Below are 26,853 nucleotides of genomic sequence, written 5' to 3'. Positions count from 1 at the left end.
AACGCTGTTATCACACCTTCCCAGTCTGCCTCCTCAACTTGCCTCTCAACTTCTGAAAAGCCCCCTCATCGAGCGCCGCCTCCTCAACGCCCTCCTTAACAATCCTCCTCCTCTCCGCCCGCCTCCTCTCCACCAACCCCTGGCTCACGCCCCCAAAGCCCCCTCGCCGTCGAAAGCACACCTCCATCAACCCATTGATGTCCAACATTCCCCTTGGTATTGTTTGCACGACTTGGAAAATCTCCATTGGGTCCGAGACACGAGTAATCTGCGGTTCTCCGGCTTTGAAGATGGCGAGGGCGATGCGGAAGAGCGTTTTGCTGCCTTCGAAGAAAAGGCAGTCCCAGACTCGGAGCACGGATTCGATGGGGAGCGTGCCGACGAAGAGGGACATGAACCAGGCCGTGGTCGCCAGACTAACAGTTGGAAGTCGGAGATTACCCCCGGCGGGACCTATCCCGCCCATCATGCCGCCTTTGTCGTCGAGTTTGCTCCAGACGAGCGGGAGGGAGTCTTTGATGCAGGACATGAGGACGGCGATGTCGACGTTGGCGCCTTCGAGGGCGACGCCGTGCGTTCCCGGGAGGTGGATGGAGGTGACGACGTTGAGGAGGGTGAAGGCTTTTTCTTCGTCTTCGTCGAGGAAGAGGAGCAGCAGGCCGGCGATGAAGTTGAGGGATTGGCAGTAGCCGATCGAGGGGTTGTGAATGGCGAAGGCTTGGAGGACGCGGCGGAGGGACTTGAGGATCGGTGTTTCGGGTTCTTTGGTGATGCGTCGTTTCTTCTTCGAGTCTGGGGAGTCGTCACCGCCTCCGGCGCCGGCTTGTGCGTCCATCATTGTACTGGGGTCAGGCTTAAAGCGGATGTTGTCTGGGAATGTCCGATGTAGGTCGCGCTCGATGTGTTCGCGGTCGTTGCTGCTCAGAAAGCCTTTGTCGGGCTTCGATTTCTCGACCAACTCCCAATACAGCCCAGGCTCCTTCGCCAAACGTCCTGGACCACCAGCGTACCAGAACCATGCTGCTCCTCGAAACTCCGGGGGTATGCCTTTTCTGACGTACCGTTTGATCTTGTCAGATTTCGGAGGAAAGCGTATAGCAGGCGAAGTGGTGAGTCCGTAAGATCGCATCATCGCATGCCACTTCTTCGACCGACGCTCGATGTGGCGGCTGTAATGCTTGTTCCACTGGTCATACTGCTCGACCGTCACATGCTGGGACGCTTTCTTGAAGCCATATCGGTCACGTGGAACAGCGCTGGGAACAGCGGCGGCAGTGCCTGGCCTCGACTGTTCATTGCAGACAATTTGCATCGAAGTTCGCTGGCCCTCCTGAGCGAAAGGAGGCATCGGTGCGCGGAGGCTGGGGCTTGGACTCGCACCAGGTCGAGCAGATCGCGGTACACCGAGGATGAGGATGCTAGCACTCTGGCTTCGGCGATGGGCGGCATTCGGTCGCTTCTTGGTTGGTGTTGAAGGTTGCGACAGCATCGGCTTCGGCACCTGAGGTTGTTGCTGGGGTTGCGGTTGTGATGAAGGTCTTTCCAACTGCAGTGATCTCACTGACCGTACTTCAGGTGTCGCTCGTCCAACATCTGCAGACCGTATTGACCGGATGTCCAGACTGCCCTTCGCGCTCCCGGCCGCACTCTCAAAGCCATTCTCGTACATCCCAATGGCATCCTCCACACTCATGTCCACATCCGTCAAACCGCCCTCATCCCAATCTTCCCTTCTCACTTTGACAAAGCTCTCGCTCCTCGAACTCAGACTGGTATGTGTGGTGTTGGTGCTTGTATGGGCCAGACTCGAGTGACTCGTCAATGCACTGCGAAAGCTCTCCCTAATCTCATCCTCTGCCCTCGGACTCGGCCTCGCTGTATTGAAGCTGTCCGGCGTCAATCTCCCATTCATGTCTTTGTGGTGCTTGCTCGAAACTTTGTGTTTTATACTCCTCAATCCTTCCCCCACACTCCTCGAGCTTTTCAATTTTTTCCCCTTCTTTCTCGGCGAGGACAATGGACTCGTAGCGGGAGGATGCAATGGACTCGAAGGTGGCCGGGTAGTGTCTGGGTCGGGAAAAGCAGGCGTCCTCATCTCCGCATACTGCAGCACTGTCTGCTGTTGCTGGTCCTCCAACACATCCAACGCCGGCTTGAACTGTCTCCTGGGCTCCCTCCCCGCAAACGCATGCTCCGAGCTGGCTGTGAAGCTATCCACATGAGGCATTGGCGGCTGCACAGGACTCGGGTTGAATCCTCGCAACTGGTGCAAATGGTTCTGCTGCACGCTACTCATCCTAGGCGGGGGAGGCATGAACAACGGCTTCGGCACAGAACCTTTCCTCGATTGCATCCGTCCATGCGCCGAAGCTTTCCTGAGCGGCAGATGCGGTTCTGGCAATTCACCACTCGGCCGGCCTCTCCGCAGCGACTTGGACCTCCGCGGTGGTGAAGTCGTGTCCATGGCTTCCTTGATGGCCTCGGCGACTGAAAGTGTGTGCTCGGGCTCCCAGCCGCGCTGCTGCTCTGCAATATGCGGCATCCCGACTGGGGAAATCGTCCACTTCCCTTTGCAGCTAATGTCTCCCAATGCTCTCAGAACTTATTGCCGCCGCGACTGTGGTGTAACGTGAGACGACCGACCACAGACCGCTGTGATGTCAGTTCCCTCGTCCTCCTCCTCCCTGCTCATCTCTTCCCTGCTCCACTCGGCGGCTCTGTCTGAAGAACTGACGGGTATCGCACTGGTTTCTGCTCGTCCTCGCACTCTCGTTCTCTGGATGCTTTTCACTCCTTAGTCATGGGCGTAGAGCAAGCAATCTGCCGGGAAGCGCTCTGTGCTGTCGTCGTGAAACCACCCCGGCCCAAGAGCAATCACCTATCCTTGCCCGCCAAGGGTCATCGTATTGCTCCTCTTGCGAGAAAACTCTCTGCTCTTGTCTGTCCGGGCGTGTTGTTTTGTAAACAGCAATCGCTGGTACTGTCTTAGACCCGACAGGATCGAGGACAACGTCTGCTCTTTCAACGGTGCTCATCAAACGCGAGCCATCCTGCAGCGAGCGTCGTCTCGAGCAGCGGAGCGATCCCGCCGGCACGCGGAAGCGCGGCAGCTGAGATCCGATTGCTGGAATCGGACAGCCTCGCAGACCTTGACACTCCAAGGCAGGGATGGCTGGCTGATCTTACCAACTGCAGCGCGTGAAAACACACGTGAGGGATGCATTGAAAGATAGGAAGAACCGCCCCGCCAGTCCCGTGGAAGCGAGGGGTGAAGAATGTCAAGCTTGCGAAGAATCAGGGGATCGATCTTGTCGAAGGTCATACCTGGTGTGCTGTTTCGGAAAGTGCTAGATGTTCGAACGAATCGCGCGAAAGTACGAAAATGCCAAACGCTATGCCTGAAGACTTTCACCCAACCCATGCTTCCGCTCCAACAATTCAATCACGAGTCATCCAGCCGTACCTGTCCGCAAACACTCCTTGACCCATTCGCTAGGCCAATCGTCACACTCATCGTCTCCGCCGCCATCTAGTCAAGCTCCCTTTTCAACGCCGCCGCTTGCAGGCAACCTATCCCTGAGCCACCGCAGTGTAGCCTCTGTGCCCTTCTCGAGCAGTCTGTAGTTCGGCACACGGAACGCGTTGCTGCCCACGTCAAAGTTCTTTAGACCCTCGTCCCAGAGCAAGCCAACTTCGGCAGGTAGCTGCTCAATGTCGTTGCTCGATAGATTGACTGTATTCATGCCACGAAGAGCATCGGCACTGATTGATGTCATCCTGTTATCGCTAGCAAAGAGTGTAGTCAGCTGAGGATACGTCGACCGCAACGCCGGTAGGGAACCGGCCAACCGGTTGGTGCTAACATTGAGGACTCGCAGGCTCGGTGCTTGCAGCTGTGATGTGAGAGGTTCGAACGATGAGATGCGACACTTGCTCAAGTTCAGTTCCTGCAGAGATGGCAGAAGCAGCTCGTCAGACAGATAGTCTGCGCTCATAATGTTGTCCGAGAGGTCCAGCACTCGGAGTTCTTGGCCCATCCATAACGCCGGTGGTATGCACGTGATCTTGTTCAATTGCAACAGTATCTGCCTGACCTCGTTGCTGTTCAGAAACGAGCCTAGGACGGGTGACAGGTCATCAGAGAGGTCCTTCGATGCCAGGTCCAATACGCCACTGGCTTTCAACGACCACATCGAAGAAGGCCTCTCATAGTCGCCGATCACAGTCACAGGGCTAGTAGGCTCGTCGAGGTCAACGGCATCGTCCACCTCTGGCGCCAACCTGGATTTGAGATCCCGTTTGATATCTGCAGCGGTCATGGTCAAGAACTTCTTCTCCCGCAGTGGATTGGAAGCCAGTATGAGCGACTCCAAACTGTCCATTCGTCCAATCTCAGGATCGACTAGGCGGATCTCGTTGCTTGACAAGTTGACATTTCGGAGCTTGCGAAGGCTTGTGAAACCTTCCGGGAAGTCTGATATCTTGTTGTCCCCTGACATCAGTGTGATCAACTCAGTCCATCCAGTCACAGCAGGCAGTACTGTCAGGTGGTTGTTGGTCACGTCCAATGTCCGCAACTGCGGCATATCCAGGGACTCGTAGAATGTCAAGGCGGCCAACGAATTGTTGGCTGCGTTTAGTATCTGCAAGGTAGGATGGCCACTAGGGCCGCCTAGCGGGACCAGCGACATGATGAGAGCATTACTGCTGGCATCTAGCTCTACCAACGGCAGCTGTTGAATGGCCTCCATCGGTAGAGCAGTAAGCTGATTACCAGAGACGTTAAGCACCTTCAAGGCCACGAGCTCTCGCAGTGCTTCTGGCAGGCCAAGAAGCTTGTTTGCTTGCAGATCCAGTACTTCCAGATATGGCAGGCCACATATCGAGGCCGGCACATTCCCTGTTAGGCTGTTGTTGCCAAGTCTGAGTTCCTTCAATGTCTTGATTTGAGCAACCACATCGAGGGCAGGGTTCTCGAGCTTGTTGTGTGACAGATTGAGGGTGGTCAGCCGTTCCAGTCGCCGCAAACCCACGGGTACATTTTGCAACGAGTTGCCGTGAAGGTCAAGCAGCTCCAGAGCGCCAAACTGATTGCCTTCACCTTCTTCGTCCGCCGATAGATCCTCAGCGGAACGATCTGGGAACACATCATCACCCAACTGCTCGAACTCATTGTCTGCCGCAATAAATCTCGTCAAATCGACCACCTCAGCCCAATTGACTTTGCTTTCTTCCATTGAAGCAGCGTTATACATTTGACGGACTTCGACAGGGATCTCCTTGAGCCCCATTGCCGCAATATTGAGCTTGCCATCCATGCGGGCGGTGTTGATGCGATTTCGTAGAATGTGCTTCTCATCTCTGGGCGCTTGGTTGAAAGGATCGGCGTGGAGATCAAAAGCAAACTTGATATCGTCTTCACTCGCGTGAAATCCTTGCGGCGAGTCATGCTTGACAGCATCTTTCTCCTTCCGCGCAGCCGCTTTGGCAGCAGCGATTTGCTGTCGCAAAGCAGCCGAAGAGTTGGAGACAACCCGCTTGGGTTCACCTGGCGCAGTCCCTGGTGTGCCAGCAGGTTCGGCTCGTTTAGCTGGTGCAGGCTGACCGCCTAGAGCAGGCTTCGGTTTTGCTGTTCGCGTTGCTGTTGGTGCGGCTTTGCCACCGATAGAAGGCCTCGCTGCATGACCATTGCTAAGAGGTGCTGCCGATTTCTTCGCTGGCGTGGATGGGATCGTTGCAGTCGGAAGCTTTGCACCCTGCAACTTGCTGGCAAATCCGCCGCTAACGCTCCTTCGGCTGGACGTGGTGGAGCTGATACTAGGCACTCTTGACGTCGTCCGCGACGATGGCTGAGCACTGGCAGGAGCTTTCTTGGCTGGCGAGCTGGATCTGCTGGGCGGTCTCACAAAGTTGCCATCGCTAGTCCCTGGCCTGCTGTTGTTACTTCCGTTCCGACTAAGACTCGAAGCAGGCCTAGGTGGCGGGCCCATCGGGCTCTCAACCGGGTTGAAGAAACTCGACCTTCGGCGCTCCTTAGGCGTGGAGGGCAGAGACTGCAAGCTCTCAATGGTTCGATCTGACAGCGAGGGCCTCGAAGCCCTTGACTTAAAGGTATCGTCGGGAGGAGAATCGCCATCATCTTGGATGTCGAAGGGGGTTTCCTCGAATGACGCAGATCGCAGGCCTTGGCGAGAAGCAGAACGGAAGCTATCCAGTGAGCTTAGTTGGTCGTTGTGATCTTCTGCGTCTCCATTGACAGGCGGCCTTGCGTAGATAGTCGAGGAGGGCCGTTTGAGCTGCTTCGCGCGCGAGGAGATGGTGCCTCCTGTCGTCGACGACGCCCTGGCAGAAGCATTCTTGGAGCCATTAGGCGGATTGGAGCGGGTGGCGACTGGTTTTGATATCGTGGGAGCGTCCTTGCTTGGGGTTTGGGAGGTGCGGGACAACGTGGCCGACGATGCACGTTTGGCCACGCGAGAGGCTCCAGTGGTCGTCTTCGCGGTGGGCGCAGGCTCTGGTGCTTGGGGTGCGGAACCCTGGGCGGACCTTGCTTTGTTCAGCACGGGCAGCCTACTGGACGGCCTGGGCAGGGCGGAAGGCTTGGTATCCATGTCGTGCGGGCGTCAGGTGCGGTGCGGTGGTGGTGGTGTCGCCGCGTGCCAGCCTCGTAGATATCCTCGTCGCAGCAAAGGCAAGGAAATTGAGTGGCATGATGGGGCAATCTTACACCTCCTCGCCGCGCTGGATGCCGTTCAGGGGGAGTGTCCAGGTGCGATGTCGAGAACGGCCGCTACTGAAGCTAAGCGAGAGTAGTCGCGGCGCGGGCCGCACCTGCCAGAATCGCCGGTTGCTACCAGCAACGCCTGCTCCAACGTTCATCTCCCACCTCGCCAGCCACCTCCGATAAGATAGCCAGGGCTAGCAGCACCCTCGAAGAACTGCCAGCCCCCGACCATCACACGCTATTACTCCAACCCCCTCGCCGCCTTTGTCGCATTGTTCTTGCGACTCGATCCGTACCAAACACCACGAGCAAACCATCCATCGCCGAACCGTTCCATCTTTCCGACACCATCGCGCCGGTGACATCTTGCGCTTCGTTGCGCACTGAACACCGCAAACATGGACTCCCAAGATCCTCTGGATAGCCTGATCCCGCCCCCGAGCGTCTCAGAGCCCACCACGCCCGACTTGTCGCACACAACCATCCCAGAATCCACCGCCGCTGCAGTGTCGAAACTCCAGTCCAGTCGCATCGAGAATGCGCCTAGGAATATGACGCCTCCACCATCCACACAAGTACCTTCGTCGAGCCGTCCAAAGACGAGAACACCGACGCCGCCCATATCTCACATCTCTACGCCGCCTCCGACAGTCGAGCTGTCTGCGGAGAGTCACCGCAGTCGTGTTGCAGGTGGATCAGTTGGGACGATGAGCATGACTGAACTAGAGGCTGCTTCGCCCGAGGAATTGAGATTGAAGGTCACGGAGCTGCAGGCCGCACTCCAGGAAGCCAAAATGTCGGCGGCGCACCACAAGCTGCAATATCAGATGCTGTCGCAAGAAAGTGCTGCTGCGATTGAGCGCATGGCTGTTGAGGCGAAAATGGCTCAATTTGAGAACGAGGTCATCCACCACGCCGAGCAAGCGAGGGCTGCTGCTACACCACAACCTTCGCCGGCTCAAGAAGGCGTGATACCCGTTCAGAAAGATCTGTACCAAAGGATGTGCCGCGAGATTCAACTGCTCAGAGAAGCCAACAACGACCTGCATGCTGAAAGCGAGGCCCGTCAAGCGACCATTGGCCGCCAAGATGATCAAATTGCAAGCCTCTCCGACAAAGTCATCCTGATGCGCGAACGAATCTACGAGAACCGAGAACGACTACATAAGCACCGCCGACCGCAAATGCAGCATCACTTGGAGAGCACGCCTCGCTCGGTATACAGCCCAGCTCACCAACGCAGCCACCCAAACAGCCAACAGCAGCCTCAGCCATTCGCTGCGTTGCTTCAGGCATCTGAAATGGCCAGCCAAGAATCTGCACGATCGGCTTCTCGTGGAATGACCGGCAAAAAGGGCCACGTACGAAACATGCACAGCACTTCGAGTCTACCATCAACCCCGCAGCGCGTACAGAAGGTTCAGTACGAGACACCTTCGATGAATCGCACCCAACCTCTCAAAGTCCCCTCCACCGCGCCGGTCCCTCGCACCAGTGCGATGCGCACCCCGGATGTGTATACGCAGTCACTGCCCGTATCTCAAGGTTCGCAAAGGGCAGGACCTCCCTCAGACGGCACTGTATCCGCTTCGGACCACGACAACGACAGTGAAGCTGAGACCGACATCATCGACCAGGACGACGAGATCAACGTATCACAGGCATCCCGTGCGGCATCTCAGATGCTGAGGTCCAGCCACGAGCAACAAGTGAAACGCGACAGCTTCAAGGGAAACGGTATGCTTCAACCCAAGACAATGAAGCAAACGAAGCTTTTTGGCGCTGTTCGCAAGGCCAACGTTGACAGAAGTGAAGAACCGCCAGCCAAGCGGGCGCGGACAAACGAGAGTGCCGTAGGTCTTGGCATAGCCGGTGTAAGGCAGCGAAGTTGACTTCACTTCAAACCGCGCATGACGCGCTGCTTCTTGTATCTCAAAGACACATTGGAATGTGTGGCGTGAGGAATGGAAAAGGGTGCATTCATTGCACAGCAATATTGGCTTGAAAAGATAGGATACCCACTCTAATGGAGACGACTTGGCATCACCATACTACATTCACTCTCAACACCTCTACCTTCACTGTGAGCACATTAATGACTTCACTTGAATGAGGTGAGGCTTGGTCTAGGGCAACCTCACCTCGCGATGGCCTCATTGCTGAAGACTTCTTTTCTTTCTGCTCTCTTTCACCTTCTTTACACACATCGAGAGACCAAGGAAACATGGTTGGAGCGAAGCGCAGCGCCAGCAGCGCACCAGACCGGCGTATGAACAGCAAGGTATGTCACAACCATCAAGTCCAGAAGCGTCAATGCCAGGGTACTAACCGCCTGCAGAAACCACGCGTCAACGTCTTCAGCAGTCATGGCATGCTCACTCGCGGTATCACCACCGCGATGACCCGCAACGCCGTGCTCAACACGTCAGAGCTGCTGGTGGGTATCTTGCAGTACCTTCATATCTCCGATTTGGTCGCTTTCCGCCGGGTCAACAAATACTTCAAGGCAACCATCGACAGCAGTCCGCAGTTGCAGATCAACATGTTCCTGCGCAGCACCACGAGTTGCAAGCGTTTTTGGCTATACAGTAAGTCTGAAGGGTAGAAGGCATATGTGAGACATGCAGGACCAGACGGCTAATACCCTTCCGCGTGTACAGACCATGCCACCGCCAGCGTTTACCCATACGTACGGGGTGATGCCCAGCGATACGGCGACAAGTGGGTCGTAGGCCATTCAGTCATGCGGCCTTCAACTCTCAACCCACTGCTTTTCAAGACCGACGAAGAAGAGCGCCGACCTCCACTGAAATGTCGCGCTCGCAACTGCGAGAGCATTCGCTTTACTCAGCGCCCAGACGTCTCTCGGTCCAAACAGGATTCGATCTTCCATCGCATGTTCATATGCCAGCCACCAGTCGCTTTCGTCGAGTTTCAGATTACTTACAACCCCAACAAGTCCTCGCGTCGTCGTGCCATCGACGGTTGGCGTTACCCTGATTTACCCATCCGCGGCAAAGTCAGGAACAAGAAAGGCGTCACATTCGGCGATCTCATGAAGAAGATACGCGAAGAGATCAAGGAGCGCACGCCCGAGTACCTCCCAAGCAGCGGCTTTCGCATTCACGTTTCCGACAAGAGACAGAGCCGATTGTCTCAGGTTTGGATGCTTGGCGCCATCTTGGTCAGCGAGGAAGAGAAGAAAGTTGTCGAAGGGGATGTTGAAGACCCCAGACGCGTGTCGCCACTGGCGGAGAAAATGCGCAAGCCAGAATTCCTGCGCGATGAGGCCGAAGATATCAAGAAGAGCCATGGATGCTGGAGCAGAGGAGATTACGAGTTTGCTGGCGATCCTGAGATGAGCGAGGAGATTCGTGTGAAGTATGAGGACGGAGGTGTCCAGATGGATATTTGATCAAGAGGCATTGTAGTGAAGCGTTCTGGATGCTGGACACTACACATGGTGCCTTGGAATGGCTATGATGGATGACGCGAGATGCAAACGAAACGATGACGATGAAAGAAGTGCTCACTGACGATAACGAGGGCACGACGAACTGGGAGAATTGCTATTCAGACACGATGAACAATGATTGACTTGCTTGAGCGTCTCTCTCCTCATTGACTCCTAAGATTCACAGGTGAAGTTTCATGATGGCTGGGCACCTCGGCCATTCACCTCAAACACCGCAAAGAGATCATCCTCCGCCTCCTCCAACCCATATATATGCTTTAGCATCCACCCTACACTATCTTCCTTCTCCAGGGTCGGCGGAACCTCCGGCATTCTCTTCGGGACGTGGTCAGGTAAAGTCCTTCTTCGCTTGAGCTTGATATCCCTAATTGTAGCATCCACTTTCACGCGGTTCAAGTTGCTTTCCAGGTCCTTAATCTGACTCCTCAGCTTGTTTCTGTCAGATGAGAGATCCTCAATCGTAGCTTGCATTTCTTTCAGCCGTGATTGCTGTCGTTCTCGATATGCTCGTTGGCTATTGAGCAGCGTCAGCCTTTCCCGTTCCTCCAACATGGATTTCAGCTCTTCACATTGACGTATGATAGAGGGGCATACGCAGATCTATTCTGAGCTTTACGGGTGGAGTCCTTGTGCTGCTTCAAGGCGGCGGTGGCTTCCTCGAACGACATCGTCCGCTCATCGTGCATGCAGGGCATGTCCCAGCTTGGTGTCAAGAAAGCGAACATGTCGTTGGATGATGCCTCGAACGGTGAAGTAGCGTTGGATCGATTCGACGAACTCCAGCTTCTTTGGCTGTCGGTACGCTCGTAGTGGTAAGGATTGAATTCATCTTCTCGTGGTCTTGGGGAGGGAGACATGGTTGCTGGACTGATTGCGATCCTAGGCCAACTTGCTTGTCTGCTTTTCGGACATCTTGTCTGCCTTTTAGCATGTCGACGGGCCATGACAACGCCAGAACGATCGGCGATCTTCAAGAGATCATGGCTTTGCTCTTGGCGTGCTTCACAGCCATCCAACCAATTGTACTACCAAGGTCCAGAGCATACGATCGGGAGGGGATAGTGTCAGTGTTGTCATACGTAGACCGCCGGACCATGTGGTGCGTAGCATCTCAAAGCTTCGACCAGCGTTCCACGAAAGGCAAGAGTATTCGATGATGACCTAGGGGCAGAGCTGTCTTGTGGGCAAAAGTGCCGCGCTAAGCATCAGATAGAGCTCGACTGTTGTTTGCGGACCCCGTGGCGCGCAGTCCATGACTATTTGGCCAGTCAGCAAGAGGGTGGAGTTTGACTTTACCATGTGTAGAGTCTCGGCCAATCCTGCGAGAAGTATAGCGAAAGAGGAAGCTGCCTGTTTGGGAAGCTGCCTGTTTGGGAAGCTGCCAGAAACTGCTGACCCAGTGGAAAGAGCAGGAGCTCGTCACGTTTCCAGGAAGCTCTCGGAGGTTGCAGAGAGGCGTATTTCTCTTTGGGGGAACTTCGACTCTCTTATGCATTCGTTGTACTTTGCTTCTGCCGCCCACACTCAACCGATGATTCGATCTCGGCCGACAAATGTACTCTCGATCTCCACGACAATGCAGATTGAAATGTCAGTCGACCCCTTCTTCACAATCCCAAACATCCTCCTCGGTGTCGTTGATGTCCAGCATATCCCAGAGCACCGCGGCGCCATCTGCACACGCCTTCTCGGACCATACGAAAGGCGACGCGACCTCTTTCAATTGTTGTAGTCTGGTCACTCCGTTTCTCAGCAGAGTCACTCGAAGACTTTGTTCGTAGAACTTCCTGTCGGCAGATCGATACGATGCGATGCCGCATATGACCAACACCCAGGCCAGCATTCGTGCTGACTCTTGTGGCCAAAGATGGAACTGAGACGCTTCGAGGAAGTCCCGAACTTGTCTAACGATTTTATAATGCCACCCGGTGTCTGGAGGCATGCCCCAAAGCACAGCTATCGAATCTAGCCGAGCAGTCAATCGGCAACACTCATACGCCTCTTTCGAACATCCACTTCTTTGCTCTTCGTCGAGTTCATCCCAGCTGTCTAGCGAGAGGATCTGGTGGTGAGCAACGTTCCTTGCTTGGACCAAATGGTTCCAGTCATACTCAAGCTGGACGTCGTCTCGGGCCCAGCTCATGAGCACATCGATACTGCAGAGGAACGCCAAGGCCTTCAGCGTTTTCAGTGGCAGTCCTCCCGGTACGTGCGCGGAGAATCCATAGCCAGGCTTGAAGTCTGCCTGCTCTTCGATACAAGCAAGAGAGATGTCGTCGTGCAGTTTACTGAGGCTTGGTAGAAAGGGCTTGGTACCCGCCTGTCCTGCTCGTCTCATATCGACGCTTTGAATGGTCAACACAAGGCTTATGATTGTGGAAGCAGGAAAGCTTACCCTGCTGCAACGATCGCAAGACCCGGAAGACGAATCTTAGGCAACCCTCCTATTCGATGAACCAGCTGCATCATGGCCTTCACTGGTTCTGGCTCCACGAGTGTCCGGCCAAAGACACTGTCGAAGTTCGCAGAGGGCATGTGAGGTGACAGCAGAAGACCTCGATCTGGCCAGCTCTCCTGCAGCGTTGTCACGATGAGGGTGGCGATACCAAACACCGCAAACTCCAACTTGGAGTCATCGATATTGCTTATCAGCTGTCCAACTCGTCCTAACAGCTCTCCGCGATATGATTTCTGAGGACTTCGACCACCGGCCTTTCTTTGACAGCAGGTCGTCGTGCATTGCAGCGGCGACGTTGAACCCATGAAACACGATCGGCTCCTGGCAGTACAATGCGAACCATTCGAAGGAGCTCCAGAGTGCGTAAGCTCGACCACCGCCGACATTGAAGTCTACAGGCCATCAGCGAAATGATCAATTCTCATCTGCTAATCACTTACGGTGATGGATTCCCAACGAGTAAACCGGCTCACTTGCAGATTGAAGCATGCCTGCTACCATAGGCCCAAGAGCCGGATCAAGACTTCGTGTTGGCGAAGAACTGCTGTGCAGCCACAGATAGCGGAGCATCTGTTCGGAGATCTCCTCCTTCTGGTTGAAAGACGGTCTCGATATTGCCTTCCAGTTGACTGTTGGGGCCGCCTCCGAGGCAGTCGCTCCTTCATGACCCCGATCAAGCTGTCTGTCGGCGTTGCCATCAAAGCTCAGGACTTGGCCATGCTTTTGCGAAGTACTGACGGGTACACTGGCACTTCTCGAGCTCGCGTGAAGCTCATCTCCAAACAGCCCAGATGCGGTCGATGCGTTGCTACTCTCAACATTCGCGGGAGAAGTCTGCGTTCGCAGGAGTCTTCGTTGCCGATTGACGACTCTTGCAGTATGACGATGCGCCAGTTGACTGACCTTCGACTTCTCCCGCGTCGAGTTGGCACGACCACTGATGAATGCGAACTCCCGGGGTTCGTCAGGCCGCTTCGAAAGTCCGCTTTCCGGCTTGTTGGACGACATAATTGTGGCTGTCGATGAGTTTCGGTCCGAGCGTGCAACACATACATGATCTCCAGGCGATTCGACTCGTCGTGTTGCAGGCTACAGGCCTGCATCGATTGCATAATCAGAGTTGGCCGTATATAGATGTATTTCGGCCCCGTGCACACACTGCTCTAAGATCAATAGATCCGATCTTGAGTCAGTTGACTCCGGGCTGGAGTCTAGCACGGCCGTAGTGACCACTGCTTCTTCCGAGTGGCACACAGCCTCTCCACACCGGGGGCCAAGTCCCTTTCAGAGCCATCCAGCCGCACAAGATGCACGCCTCCCGTCGAGAAAAGCCTTAGAAAGGTATGGTGTCAACCCAGCCATGACCGGATCCAGAGCTTAATCATCGTTGACAAAGACTCGTCTAGACGTAGTTCTGCACTTGTACAGCGTCATGATGTCCTGGTATTGGAGATTGAGGCCTTGAATCTCGGCCGAGAGGTTAGGCCAGACACGGCGAGTATGGTAGATTGAAGCGTATTGGTCAACGGGCGGTTATGATGTTGTCCATGATGTTATTTCCATGCAGGCTAGGAGCTGTGAACAAGAATGATGTTATAGCGGGCTGAGGGCTTTTTCGCGCTGTGTAGCCAGGAGAGAAGGATTCAACGATGGACCAGATAATTGTATGAAATGAGACGAGGTAATCAGAAACCAAACCTTTTCGCAAACTATTGAAAATGACAAACTTCCAGTCCTGTTAGCTATCGAACACCGCCTCGGAAATGCAGACTAGACCACTCACTTTTGTTCATTGTACATCGCATCAACCACCACAAAGATCTCCATGGCCATCTGCTTGAAGGCCACATGATACTGCTCTGAACATGCCGAAAAGTGGTCAGGATGCCAAGCTAGGCGCTCTTTCTTGAGGCTGAGATCCGGAGTTCCCATGAAGGCAGCCCGAATATTGCAGCTGCATGCTTGTAGAGACCTTCTCGTGGCTTGGCAGGAGATGTTGTTGCACGCCTGGACTGGTGGCTGGGGAAAAGTTTGCATGGTCGTGTAGTCCGCGAAGGCGCCCTTGATCTCCTGTCGCCACTGTTGAATGGTTTCAGTGACCTCGACAGGTGCTTGCGGACAGAATGTGTGGAAGAGCTGAGGAGATTTATTTGACTCCTCCTGCATTCGCTGCTGCTGTTGACGGGTTCGACGAGCTGCATCTGCCTTTCCGCGGCGCTGCCACTCTCCGGGGCTCTTCATCTTCTCGATGACAGCTTGCAACTGAGCATATCTGTTCTGTGCTAGTTGCAGTGTGTTCTGTGCTGCTCTGAAAGTAGCCTCCGCGGCTTGCGAGGTAGGTACGGCGTTTTGGAGCAGGCCGGTATAGATCCAAAGGTCGTCTTCCAATCCTGGCATGTCAGGGTCGCGAGCCCGCTCGGCCTGAATGCCGGTGATCTTAGACTTCAGCTTCTCAATGTCAGCTACGGCGTTGTTCAGCACATCTCTTGCCTGTCCTTCAGACTCTGAGCGTTGACGACGGCAGCTCCGGCTTTAATGATCTCCTGAAGAATGTCAGCGATGGTTGATCGATCCATTGTTGCAGTTTCTCAAGAGTTCGCGTCCGGCCCAAAAGTTGTAGAAGGTTGAGAGTTGGGAAAGGGAAAGTTGGGCTCTGTCCTCGATGTCGAACCCACGGGAGTATATATAGAAAGCCCAAAACATTAGGAGAGAAAGCATTGTCCGCGTTTTGCACTTTGTTAGTTACAATCCTTTGTCCGATGTAGTGACAATAGTGATACAGCATCCTGTGACAATGCAATTGTCTTGTTCATGCTTCGGCGTATGGTCGCTGCCGCCCCCTCTCCCACGGTGACGTCTAGCCAGTCAAAGTGTGGGGAGCATCAACTCATGATCATCCTGTAAGACACTCTCAGGATGATTCGATGGTGCTAGTCTGTGGTAGATGTTGATGTTGATGTGAAGACAAGGAGACAGGCACACAGACTTGAGAGACGCGACTGCGCGTCTCGGCCGAGTCAGCGCCAAGAAGGAGAGAGTGAATACCTGAGTCAATCCCAGCAACAAACTTGGACTTCATCACGACCTCCCTCCACCAAGTCTCCATACAAAGCAAGCATTACCAGGCCTTTGCGAATTACATATACAGGATCAGAGGCTCAATAAAGTCTCCATCGGCGGATGGAATCGACGTGTTGAGCTGGAAATGCAAACGCCTCTGTCTGGACACAGTCACGGGAATGACACCACAGGCCCCAATGATCTTGCTGGCAGACACATTTGATGAAGAGCCCAATTGCAGAGAAGACCATATGTCCGGCATTCGGAACACTGTGGCTGTCAGCTAATGAAAGTCTGGCCCAAGAAACGATTTCCTGATCTTACCGCATCCCCGTCGGACAAACACCACAGCATCTAAATGTGCCTTGCAGTTGGGCGTGCTCCAGAAGATCGTCTTTAACGTCTGCCCTCAGCAAGTATCAAGTAAACATCTGCACTCCGCCGAGTCCGACTTGCTTCCAACATATCCACACATCGTTCCTTCTCTCCCAACACAGGATCTTTACGCCTCCCCTCATGATGTTGCCTGGGAGGCCTCTTATCATCACTCTCATCCACACTTTGGCTCGCCCTCTTCTCAAGTCGACTTAGCAAGAAGCATCAGTTGTTGCCTTTCCACGTCGGGTGCCCTGCAGACTTACCTTCGGCTAACGCGTCAATAGCTTCGGTACGCCAGTCTGGATACTGTTCCGATACCTGTGCAAGCTGGTTGAATATCGACTCCCGTCCAGTGTTGATCGTCACGCCTTCGTAGACAGACTTCAGATTCGGCGAGAAGCATCGTAAGAGCGGACTTGAAAATTGCTTGTCTGCGATCAAATCGACAGCTTCCATGGACAGACGCTCGAGCCGTGCTTTGACGTACTCCGGTTGGTTTGAAGGGAGAAACGTCGGGCATTCTGATAGTTCCAGATCGTCGGAATGATGTGATACGCTTGATGGTGATGGCGACGAATATGCTTCTGAGTACGCTGGTGAGAACATGGCTGTCACGCTGTTGACTTTGGTACGGAACCGAGTCGTCAAAGGCTTCAACATATAGCGGCCGAGTACTACGGACAACACATCTATGAGGGCAGGTCGGCTACTTGCACCATCCCCAATTGGTGGCGGAGAGCCAGTTGCGGCGACACCGCACAGCGTGGACTGCTCCGAGAAGCTTGGCAGAGCGGGCATGTTGACATGCGCCTTTCCCACGTTCTGTGAGTTGGTCTCTTGCTGATTCACCAGCTAGAAAGAACATTACTAAAGGAACACAGCGATTGCAGACTTCGCCAAGCGATCCTCCAGCTGATCTCAACTGCTTTCTCAAGCTTCTATCGAGCGCCGAACCCCAAGGATCTGGTTAGTCGAATAGGTTGCTTCGACGCTATGTCACTCTCTGATGGTCATGATAGCCCTACGACTTGACAAAGCTACGTGCCGCGCCTGGTTCAAGGTTTTGACGACCCACTCATATTCCAGGGCTGAGCTTCGAAGGGCTTTGGCGCACCTGGGAATCAAGGCTTAAACCTAATGCACTCTCCAGCTGTACCCTCTCCCTACGGCTGGAAGGATTTAAGCCTACTCCAGTACATCTTGCAATCCTACTCCCACCTCGTGGCAAGGGCTGATACTCTGACCAGAATAGGAGGAGTCTCTACTTGATGTGGCATGAGGTGTTCTTCGTGCGCATGACTGTCCTATGGCTGCACAGCAAGCCCTCATGGAAGATCCGATACCTTTTTGCCAAGAGGCGCTTGGGATTGCAACCCTTCATCGACGGTGCGCCCTGCAGCAAAGCCGAAGGCGGCCTCTGAGCATCGATTCACCTGTTATTCAGCATGTGTCCATCAGCTATTTTTGATACAGCATTACAAACCTGGAGCCATTACTGAAGGAGCCAGCACTACTGAGATCGGAGAGTTCGGCCGCAAACTGAATTAAACGGCCACAGGGAGAGATTAGGGCTACTGGATAGCATGTGCGGCCGAGGCTATCACACATCACGATGATGGGGCTTGACCTTGGTCGGTCATTTCTCACGGTCTATGACAAAAGCAACGTGGCCTTCGACGAGGTCCAAGCTAGATGCCCATCCGCATGAACATCGCCCCGATCGACTCCACTGATCCACCCCCTAGATCAAACCCTCCCATTGCCTTTAGCATCGATTCTTCATCCATCGACGCCTCCAACTTCCGCCTGCAGCTTGCAATGGCCAAGTTGACTGCTCGGCGGAGCCACACTTCTAGGTCTTCCTTAAACCGAGGGCGACGAACAGCTTGGCCGAGTGGTATCGTGGAAGACCCAATCTTCGTCTCCATCGCCGTTCGGTAAAGATGCTCGGCCAACTCGATGCCCGTGACTTCGAACACGTCGTCAGAGTCCTCGAAATGGTCCCGAAACCCCTCGAGAACGGCCTTCGTTGCACGATAGTCACCGAATGAGTACCCTGGCAGACAAGCCATCTTCGGGGGCGTCAGGCTCCTCAATGACATCTCCAGGGCCGTGAAGATCTCGTCGGCGTCGAAGGAGAATTCCCCGTCGACAATACGATGATCCAGTCGGATCCAGAGTTTGTTCTCTTTCTTGAATGCCACAGCTTTCTCCGACTCTTGGCTGACTCTGATCTCGTTGACGACGTAGTCAGTCATGATCGCCTTTCCACAGCTGGGACATTTCGCGGCCAGACAGCTCTCTGGGGTCAAAACCTCCATGGCGTCTCTCGTGATCGTGATGCTATGGTCGCAGTGCGTGTGGAGCTCCGCGACCCCGACTGCCTTCAGCTTCTCCTCCGTGTCGGCATGGAAGAGATTTGACCGAAAGGCTTCGATCACATCTGGAATCTGTCGTACAGCCCACTGCTCGCGCCATGGCTGCTCAAGCCATTCTTCCTCCTCGCGGTAAGCCTCCCATGGACTGACGCCTTCTTGGACATGGTAGTAAGCTCGATCGGACTCGCGACTTATCAAATGATCCACGAGACGTGTCCACGGATGCTCTGTCCAGTGTGATCGAAGGGCATTCATCTCGTTTGTGTTCAGTTCAAACTCTCTGGTCGACTCGAACTTGTTGACGGTGGCGCTCTGCAGCCTGAACCGATACACAACACACAGGAACTCGCGATCATCGAAGTACGAGGCGATCTTCAGGACAGACTCTCCCGGGAATTGTGAGAGATCTGCGACAGCAGCCAAAAGCTTCTCGTGCTCTCGCTGCCCACAAATTGGCTCTTGTCTAGTCGATGTCGAAATCATGGTGTTGAAGCTGTAATCCAGCATGCCCAAGAGTCTCGGATCGGCGGGTGGTCTGTTCCGCTGGCACACGTTCCTCGGGCCACACATGTAGCATTCGGTATCGCTTGGGAGTAGCTCACGGGCGAGATAGTGGAGGCTCAGAATGTGGTAGGTCTCGGCGGAGGCTTCCATCTCGAGACTGCTGAATCGAGAGAGGAGCTCGTCGACGGACATGGTGGTAGAGAGTCGGCGTGGATCAGAAATTCAGGAACAGGGGCGGTGGCAATAGGTCGAGGCTGTGATTCGATAGGGCGGTTTCTACACGATGAGCAGAAAGTGTGCCTGCAGATGAACTCTAGTTATCAACGTATTCGTTCACGACACGTCTGTGTTATTACTCAGAGCCTAGTGGATGCTACTGTCACTCGAACAAGTGACGGACAGGTCGTCACTAGCCCAAAGAACAACGCATTGTTAGAATGGACAAAGAAATACAGTGCAACTACTAGCGCACATTCTGTATGGCTTCGATTCCATTGCAAGGAACAAGAAATCGGATGAGACGAAGAGAGCTCTGCAGCCAAAGATGCGCATCGATATCATGAACTTTGACAAAAGCGCGAGTCAATTGGGGTGACTTTCCTCAGTAATGAGACTACATCACAACCTCATAGCTTCGACCCAGCCTTCTCCTTCTTCTTCCTCTCAGTCTCCGCCGCAAAGCCCGCAATAGCACCCAAACTCTCCTGCGTCCTCGCCTGCTTCCTCAACAACTCCAACTCCATCCGATTCGTCTCCAGCAGCTCGCCCCTCAAATTCCTCATCATCAACTCCTTATTCGTCTTCAAACTCTCCTTCGGCAACTTCACAATTCCCCTCGCGATCTTCAAAACCTCCTCGAGGAAATTCTCCTTGGGCAGGATCTTGGTCACCAGGCCAGCACTTTCCAGTTCGGCGGCTGTCATTCGTGCGCCTCCTAGGATTAGGGCTGAGGCTTTCTGGCGGCCCATGATGCGGGTGAATGTTAGGGATGAGCAGCCTTCTGCGCAAAGTCCCCACTGCGCGAAGGGAGTGAAGAAGAAGGCATCGGGGGCGGCGTAGACGAGATCGGAGAGAGCAATTGAGGAGGTTCCCCAACCTGGCAAGATTATCAGTCTTAAAGGCTCGAATAGACGATAAAAGGGATTTGGGGAAGAGAGTACATACCAGGAGCTGGGCCATTCACGGCAGACACAACGAGCTTATTGGTGTTGATGATAGCCTCGTGGATTTTGCTACAACACCGCATTTTAGCAACATCCCACACCAAAGAACCTTGAAATCAGACAACGCTTACCCCAAAATCCCAATAAACTCATCATTAATCGTCGCCCCTTCCTGCTGATTACTCTTATCCAACAAGTCCAACCCAGCCGTATAGAACTTCCCTTCGCCCGTCGTGACAATCACCCTCACATTGTCCGCTGCTTCAGCCCATTGCAACGCGGATAGAACATCCTTGAGCACCGCTACGTTCAGGGCGTTGGCGGCTTTTGGACGGTTATATTTGATGATGGCGATGGCGGAGCTGTCGATGCTCACGGCTACGTTGTCCAGTTGCGGGGGTGTTGAAGATGGCATTGTGGAGAGCAGTTGTAGGCGCGGTATAGATGGCGGTCGAGGGATATGCCTTAGGCCAGTGCTTGATCGTCTCAAGAGTCGGAGGAACATGCAGATGTTGATATGGTCTGGATTAATGAACTACTTTCCTGAGCCGAGGTTGTAGAGTGGGAGCGTCAGACAACGGTTAAGACTGCAGTCTCGAGTTATGAGGACAGGTCAAGTTAACGTTTGGCATTCACCACATACAGGTTGCTTTGAAAATAGGAACGGATTTCGAGAGAATGCCACATCGGAGAGGGGAACAGACCTGCATTCGAGGTGAAGTCGCGCTCGGTCGGGCCGAGCCTAAAGACCACTCCATCACCAAATACTCCTACGTAGCAATCTACAAGACGATCGTGCCATCAGCTCTTGATACCACGATTCAGCTTCTCGAAAATATCAAGAACTGCCGCTCCGCCACCCTCTTCGTCGTCGTTCCTCTGCCTCCCTCTCGACCCAGACCGATGGCCCTGACGGCTGGCACTGCGTTGGGACCTAGCCACTGCCTCTTCTTGCTCCTCTTCGTACACTTGCTGCGCACGCTCGTAGGCCAGCATTGCAGCTTCGTCTTCAGGTCTGATAGACTCTTGAAGCGCGCCGAGATCTTCATCCTCCCCTTCGTCTTCCTCGTCCGAACCAGGGGGCGAGTCAACGACTCCAAGTTCAGGAGATTTAAGTAGTCGACCAGGTGGCGATTGAACATCATCGCGGCCGCTACGATCTGATTGCGCAGATGCGATCCTCGACAGTGAGCTGCCACGGGCGTGGTTGGGCATGTTTTCCGAGCTTCGACTTCTGTAGCCAATAGCTTCTGCGACCCTTCTTGCTTCGTCGTCTTCATCACCAGCCTTTGACATTTCCCCAAGAGCTCCAAGGTTGGAAGACATGATGGACATGCGGTTGTTGACATCAAGCAGGTGCCCTCCCTTGCCTCTAGGAGCATCCTCGGACTTATCTAGGATATCCCTATATCCGCCACGAGAAGGATCCTGTAGGCGTTTCTTCTTCTTCGCCTCTCGCTTGCTACTCGGCCGCACCACGATGACCGGCACCGGTGAATATTGCAGGCAGTACTTACTGACACTCCCAGAGCTCAGAAGACCTTGGTAGCCCGTCAGACTCCGTCCTCGCGTTCCAACGACCAGGATCGCAGGCTCATATATCCTTATCATTTGCTGGATCGTGTCATGGACCTTGCCAATACTGAACTCCAGTACCAGCGAGATGGCACGATCGTCAGTGTTCTTCTTCTGAATCTCTTCCATGAATTTGGCCGCCTCTCTACGGTAACCCTTCTCCCCTTGACCAGCGCTCCATTTTGTCGCCTCTTTGCTGTCCTTCTCGACCACCCTCAGGCAGACCACCTCGTCACCATCATCCACTAGCTCATCGATCAACCACTCCAGTGCCGTATCGCTATAGTCGTTTGTGTCCGTGCCGCACAGGAAGGTCCTGCTCCGCTTCGTATAGACGTAGTCTCTGTGTTTCCGATTGAGAGTCAAGCTGAAGTCACTGGCCGCAGGGTTGGCAAAGGTGTCGAAGCTCACACTCGGGCGAAACTGAGGTGGTGGTGGCGGGCTACTCATCCGCCGTTGCCCCATTGAGTTGCGAACCGAAGTCTTGCGTTGAGTGGGAGGTTTGGCGCTGCTGCTGCGAGAACCGGTGTCTTTGGCGTGAGGCACGAACTGAACACTTGCTCGGCGCTCGGAGGGTCGTTGCCCGTCGATGGTAATGGTAGGACGGCGCCAGGGTGGCACGAAAGTGGAGGCTGCGTTGGCGGCGGAGGTGGTGCTGTTGGACGAGGCGTTCTCGAGTGGTGCGTTGGCCATGGAGCGGTCTGGCAGAATGGTCGCGGTGGCTGGATTAGTCGGTAGTTGGGAGTGAGGAGAGGGCTCAATACTGCCATTGGCGTTGACGGGCGTGCCCGAGCGCGGCGATGGCTCAGCAGACATGCTGGCAGATAAGGGAGATGCGGCGAGGTCGATTGGTAGAGCGATTGGACATGTGATGCTTGGCGAGTCGCTCAATGGCGAGGTATGTGGAACCAGAGATGGTTGGCGCTGTCGTTAATGATAGATGGTAGTGATTGTTGTCGGTATGAAGCAGTTGGCGAGAGATAGCGAGAGCGGGGAGTGCAGCAGTACATGAGCCAAGCTCGGCGGGTGCTGCGACTGGACATGGAGACGATTGCGGGCAGAAGGTGGAGGTGGAGATTCAGGTGTGGTGTCTGACTCGCGCGCAACAACTTTAATCAAATGCCAGCTAAGCCTCCAATCAAAACTACCCGTGGATAGGCGTCGGGCCAGTACACTCAAACCCGTCTGGGTCATCGACATTGTCGCAGAGATACTGCGGCGTCTCTCCGTCTGGCACTGTGACATTCACATCCTCGATGTCCACGTCCTGACAAGGCGCCGCCCCGGAGCACTGCAGACTGACCACTGCATCCGTCGACAAACTGCCCGTCACATTGCGAATTTGGAGATTCGACACCTGAAACTCACTCGTCTCACATGCTGGACTGCTGCCAAAGTATCCGTAGCAGCTCGACAGCTGGAAGACGCTTTGAGAGTCGCCCATCTCCAAGTCCTCCAGCAGGAAGTTCTCGATCCTTCCCAGGCCTCCGCCTCCTCCATTGGGTGGTATCCCGGTGTTCGTCCCGCTCCAGATCTTCGCATATGCTGCGTACCACGTTGCCTGGATTGTTTTGATCCTCCGCCCCGTCACATTTACAATCTGCGTGTACGCTCCGGGATACTGTCCAATCGAGCCGAGGGCAATGCCGATTCCACGGTAGAAGGTTAGATCTTCCATCAAGACTGCCACGCAGGAGGGTGTTAGCCATGTGGTACGGCAAGTCTCGCATACGCTTCTACCCTTCAGACTTACTGTTCGTGCTGTTGTCCTTTTGGGAGATGGCATCGTCGCCATTGTCGATGACCCATCGAGCAAACGTGATATTATCAGACCAGAGGGTATCTGCACCATCCGTATTTTGATTGAGTCGACGGGCCTCTCCGTCGCCACCACCTGTCCAGGACGAGTTGACGTAGATGTCCTGGAGGAGGACGTTATGGCTCCATTCCAAGGTCATGGTCCACATCTGAGATTGGATGAAGCGCATGCCTTCAATGACAGAATTGTTCAGTCCGCGGAAGGTGATGGCGTGCGGCCGGCCTGGATAGTTGTTCTGACTTCCTACCGCCTCATACCACGTCTGGCCGTTTCCGTCGAATGTTCCATATCCGTTGCCGTGCCACCACACCTGTTCGCCTCCAAAGAAGAAGGCAGAGCTCTGATTCTGGAAGCCAATAGGGATAGAATGACTGAGCCAGTAGTCGATATCCTTCGACCAGACGAGCGTACCGCGAACATCCACCTCAACATTGTGCAGGTCCGTAATCGTCATCACGCTGTTGACGTGGTAAGTTGTATTGTCGAAGACGACCTTTCCGTGGCGGCCGCATGTCTGGAAGGCCTTGATGATGAATGGCGCAGCGTCGCTGCCGTTCCCTGGGTTGTGGACATGGCAAACATTTGGCCTGCTCCAGGGCGGTTGAAAGTGCCAAGGTCCTCCTGGGTAATGATGCGGTGCTCGACCGTATGGGACTGGCTGGTAGTGGTCCTGAGAAGTCGCGAATGCACTGGCCAGTCCAGCCAGAGCTGTGATTACAGCGGTCCTGATGATGGCCATTGTGATAGATTCGCCCGGCCTCGTTCCTATTCCGTACAGCTTTCGATCATATTTAAATGTTGCTCAGTTTCTCCACATCCCGTCCAGCTCTGCCAAAGTTGCATGTACTCCAAAGCCAGTCATTCCTTCATCCGTATTCGAGAGGGGCTTCAGGATGATCATCAGCGGTGCAAGCGACTTGTGCGAAGTCAAACTTTCTGTGTATGCAATAGTCAGTCTGCATTCCTTTCGTCCTTGTGACTGACCTGCATGGCCAATATCAGAGAGAGTTGAAGCTGCACTTCAAGACTGGCCGCCAATGACCTCGTTTCGACATTACTGTACGCAATTATATACTCGCTGCCTGCTTCCACAACGTGATATCGCACCGTCGCCACATCCAATAAAACACCATACCCTAGACCCAGTTCCCGTTTTGTCTGTCCGCGTAAGGAGCGCTGCCGTTCAAAGAAGCTCCCAAATTCGTTAACCCAACCAGCTCCGCCGCAATGCAAGTATCTCAAAACACATTCAAATTCGTCGCCCCTTGACTTCTCATCACCACAGACCCGCAACGCCAGTGAACCAGCCAAAACTGAGGACGGTCACACCCGCCATGGCGAATATGGCGAACAGAGTCTGCCTCTCGGCTGCGGTGAGAGCCGAATTACATGTCGCGCAGACCCACTCGGCCATTGGCGTGTAAGGCTGAGGCGAGTACATGCCGAAGGTGAACTGGTTGTATGTGCCGAGATATCCGGCCATTGCTGTGGCGCTCACATCCTTGGCCGCATCGTGGATGATGAGAGTATAAGTTTCGGTAAGCAGAGGGACAGTAGCGCTGGCTTGGTATGCACCAGTATCCCAAATGACCGTTTGCTTTGGCCCGTCGATGGTCTGGTTGAGTGCAATAGTGTACGTCTCTTGATTGAGGCTGCATGAAGCCAGAATGTCGACCGCCGAGGGAGTAACGGAGAGGGAAGTGTAGTTCCAGGCGAAGGTGATGAAGTTGTTGATCTTGAAGTAAGACGATGTCATCGCATTGGGCGTGATCATAGAGACGCCACCGGCGGGCAGCCGTGCGTCGAAAGTCTTTGTGGTTTGCGTGCCCGATTTGGTACCGCTGCCCTTGCTGGAGCCCGTCTCTTTTGCAGTGCCAGTGGTCTTCTCTGATCCTGTTGCAGAGCCCGTCTTGCTCCCCGAGTCGGTGGTTTTACTATCCGAGTCACTGGTGGCCGTGGAGTCGTTGCTATCGGTGGTTGAGGAGTCGTTGTTGTCGCCGGTGGAAGTTTCCTCTGCCGAGCTCTCTGTTGTGGCCGTGTTGCCCTGCCTGCTGCTGTATGAGAGATCGAAAGAAGTCTTGTCGTCTTGTCTCTTCAGGATCGGTGCGACCTCTTGCTTCAAGGCCTCGAGCGGCTCCCATCCTGAAGGCCACGCCGACGAGACGGCGGAGAAAAGGAGGACGGAGGTGAGGAGCTCGGCGGGCCGCATGGCGACTGGACGAATACGTGTAATATGCTTAGAGGAAGAAGAAAATATCGATGGAGCTGTTTGCAATAATTTCGATGTCGATATATCGATGGAATGTGGTGTTCCTGGCAGTGGATGCAAGCTGTCGCGTCCGTCGTACCGGCCGAATTTGGATGAGCGAGCGGTGCGGTATGTGGAAGTAGCGATGGATAGCGAGCGACTGTATCGGCTGTCACGCGTGACTGCAAGATGCGATGGTTGTTGATGTGGAAGCGAATGTCGTGGTAGTTGTGGTAGGCGTGGTGGTGGTGGTAAGGATGAAGTGAGAGCGAGGATGCCGCACCTTAACGGTCGTGTGGTGTGTCTCAAAGGAGGCGTTACGCTAATTTTAGCAGTGGCAACCGTTAGCTCAGCAACACTAAACTCTATTTCTTGCACTTCAACTACACCTCCAACTCACGCTCTTACGATCTACTATCTTCCAGCGCCTGTTCTGCAAAAGCCCGTCTCCAATACCTCGATGGATCTAAACACCCTCCGCAACACCGTCGAACCTGCAAGACCGTGACAATGACCGTCAGCGCAGCCATGCCGCCAACAAAGCTCTCCTCGTGTCAGCGACTAACTGGCTGTCTGAATCGCCAATAGATGGTGTCGAACAGCCAGAGGAGCATCGCTGACATTGCCGCCAACTCTGCAACAGTTTCAGTATTTCTACGCTGTCCTCCGCAGAAAAACCCACTGCGACCAGTACATAGCTGTGATAGCAATCAAGCAAAAACCACGATACTTGAATCAACATACATTTGGTTTGGGGCGCCAGAAACCCTTCAATGGCTTCGATGTGAGATCAATGTGCACGTGTAGGAGATAAGACATAGTCGTCATCGTTCTTTCTCCATCTATACTCAGTGGTGTTTGCTCCTTTCAAGATAAACAATCGTGTGCCGAAAGGTCCGTGCTCATAGCCTACAATATTTGATTTCGCTCTCTCCAGGTTGGGCTGCGACGCTTCCAGGCGAGATCGTTGGTGTTCGACTGGGAATGGCCAGTTGTCGATGATCCTGCGTGCTCAGGAAGCTGGGGTTATGAAGGTCGACTGCTTCAGTAAATACAATGACTTTAAAATGC

The 26,853-nt window shown here is 54.2% G+C and overlaps 13 protein-coding genes across 13 annotated transcripts; 2 read left to right on the top strand and 11 right to left on the bottom strand.

The window, feature by feature from the left end:
* Positions 1-10: 10 nt before the first annotated feature.
* On the bottom strand, positions 11-2,542 carry M409DRAFT_22592 (uncharacterized protein; the record flags this gene model as incomplete). Its single annotated transcript, XM_033806406.1, has 1 exon — positions 11-2,542. One exon carries the CDS (start codon positions 2,540-2,542, stop codon positions 11-13), a length of 2,532 nt encoding a protein of 843 aa, XP_033668053.1.
* Positions 2,543-3,533: 991 nt separating this feature from the next.
* Positions 3,534-6,611, bottom strand: M409DRAFT_22591 (uncharacterized protein; the record flags this gene model as incomplete). Its single annotated transcript, XM_033806405.1, has 1 exon — positions 3,534-6,611. One exon carries the CDS (start codon positions 6,609-6,611, stop codon positions 3,534-3,536), a length of 3,078 nt encoding a protein of 1,025 aa, XP_033668052.1.
* Positions 6,612-7,122: 511 nt separating this feature from the next.
* On the top strand, positions 7,123-8,616 carry M409DRAFT_22590 (uncharacterized protein; the record flags this gene model as incomplete). The annotated part of the gene is made up of 1 exon (XM_033806404.1): positions 7,123-8,616. One exon carries the CDS (start codon positions 7,123-7,125, stop codon positions 8,614-8,616), a length of 1,494 nt encoding a protein of 497 aa, XP_033668051.1.
* A 332-nt stretch (positions 8,617-8,948) lies between these two features.
* M409DRAFT_22589 (uncharacterized protein) lies at positions 8,949-10,139 on the top strand (the record flags this gene model as incomplete). The annotated part of the gene is made up of 3 exons (XM_033806403.1): positions 8,949-9,005; positions 9,063-9,312; positions 9,385-10,139. 3 exons carry the CDS (start codon positions 8,949-8,951, stop codon positions 10,137-10,139), a joined length of 1,062 nt encoding a protein of 353 aa, XP_033668050.1.
* Positions 10,140-10,373: 234 nt separating this feature from the next.
* Positions 10,374-11,056, bottom strand: M409DRAFT_22588 (uncharacterized protein; the record flags this gene model as incomplete). Its single annotated transcript, XM_033806402.1, has 2 exons — positions 10,374-10,713; positions 10,794-11,056. The coding sequence occupies 2 exons, from the start codon at positions 11,054-11,056 to the stop codon at positions 10,374-10,376; spliced, it is 603 nt and encodes a 200-aa protein (XP_033668049.1).
* A 734-nt stretch (positions 11,057-11,790) lies between these two features.
* M409DRAFT_22587 (uncharacterized protein) lies at positions 11,791-13,665 on the bottom strand (the record flags this gene model as incomplete). The annotated part of the gene is made up of 4 exons (XM_033806401.1): positions 11,791-12,544; positions 12,595-12,824; positions 12,871-13,049; positions 13,098-13,665. The coding sequence occupies 4 exons, from the start codon at positions 13,663-13,665 to the stop codon at positions 11,791-11,793; spliced, it is 1,731 nt and encodes a 576-aa protein (XP_033668048.1).
* A 771-nt stretch (positions 13,666-14,436) lies between these two features.
* On the bottom strand, positions 14,437-15,233 carry M409DRAFT_54353 (uncharacterized protein; the record flags this gene model as incomplete). Its single annotated transcript, XM_033812685.1, has 2 exons — positions 14,437-15,119; positions 15,161-15,233. The coding sequence occupies 2 exons, from the start codon at positions 15,231-15,233 to the stop codon at positions 14,437-14,439; spliced, it is 756 nt and encodes a 251-aa protein (XP_033668047.1).
* A 582-nt stretch (positions 15,234-15,815) lies between these two features.
* On the bottom strand, positions 15,816-16,893 carry M409DRAFT_54352 (uncharacterized protein; the record flags this gene model as incomplete). The annotated part of the gene is made up of 3 exons (XM_033812684.1): positions 15,816-15,987; positions 16,042-16,120; positions 16,359-16,893. The coding sequence occupies 3 exons, from the start codon at positions 16,891-16,893 to the stop codon at positions 15,816-15,818; spliced, it is 786 nt and encodes a 261-aa protein (XP_033668046.1).
* Positions 16,894-17,783: 890 nt separating this feature from the next.
* M409DRAFT_22585 (uncharacterized protein) lies at positions 17,784-19,169 on the bottom strand (the record flags this gene model as incomplete). Its single annotated transcript, XM_033806400.1, has 1 exon — positions 17,784-19,169. The coding sequence occupies one exon, from the start codon at positions 19,167-19,169 to the stop codon at positions 17,784-17,786; it is 1,386 nt and encodes a 461-aa protein (XP_033668045.1).
* Positions 19,170-19,603: 434 nt separating this feature from the next.
* Positions 19,604-20,555, bottom strand: M409DRAFT_22584 (uncharacterized protein; the record flags this gene model as incomplete). The annotated part of the gene is made up of 3 exons (XM_033806399.1): positions 19,604-20,073; positions 20,142-20,209; positions 20,272-20,555. 3 exons carry the CDS (start codon positions 20,553-20,555, stop codon positions 19,604-19,606), a joined length of 822 nt encoding a protein of 273 aa, XP_033668044.1.
* Positions 20,556-20,941: 386 nt separating this feature from the next.
* Positions 20,942-22,531, bottom strand: M409DRAFT_66203 (uncharacterized protein; the record flags this gene model as incomplete). Its single annotated transcript, XM_033816836.1, has 1 exon — positions 20,942-22,531. One exon carries the CDS (start codon positions 22,529-22,531, stop codon positions 20,942-20,944), a length of 1,590 nt encoding a protein of 529 aa, XP_033668043.1.
* A 328-nt stretch (positions 22,532-22,859) lies between these two features.
* M409DRAFT_22582 (glycoside hydrolase family 28 protein) lies at positions 22,860-24,273 on the bottom strand (the record flags this gene model as incomplete). Its single annotated transcript, XM_033806398.1, has 2 exons — positions 22,860-23,398; positions 23,469-24,273. 2 exons carry the CDS (start codon positions 24,271-24,273, stop codon positions 22,860-22,862), a joined length of 1,344 nt encoding a protein of 447 aa, XP_033668042.1.
* A 537-nt stretch (positions 24,274-24,810) lies between these two features.
* On the bottom strand, positions 24,811-25,743 carry M409DRAFT_22581 (uncharacterized protein; the record flags this gene model as incomplete). Its single annotated transcript, XM_033806397.1, has 1 exon — positions 24,811-25,743. One exon carries the CDS (start codon positions 25,741-25,743, stop codon positions 24,811-24,813), a length of 933 nt encoding a protein of 310 aa, XP_033668041.1.
* Positions 25,744-26,853: the final 1,110 nt, after the last annotated feature.

The sequence above is a fragment of the Zasmidium cellare genome (assembly GCF_010093935.1).
Source record: "Zasmidium cellare ATCC 36951 unplaced genomic scaffold M409scaffold_16, whole genome shotgun sequence".
NCBI classification, from domain to species: Eukaryota; Fungi; Ascomycota; class Dothideomycetes; order Mycosphaerellales; family Mycosphaerellaceae; genus Zasmidium; species Zasmidium cellare.
Note: the sequence above shows the minus strand (reverse complement) of the source record. Positions and strands in the feature narration are given on the sequence as shown.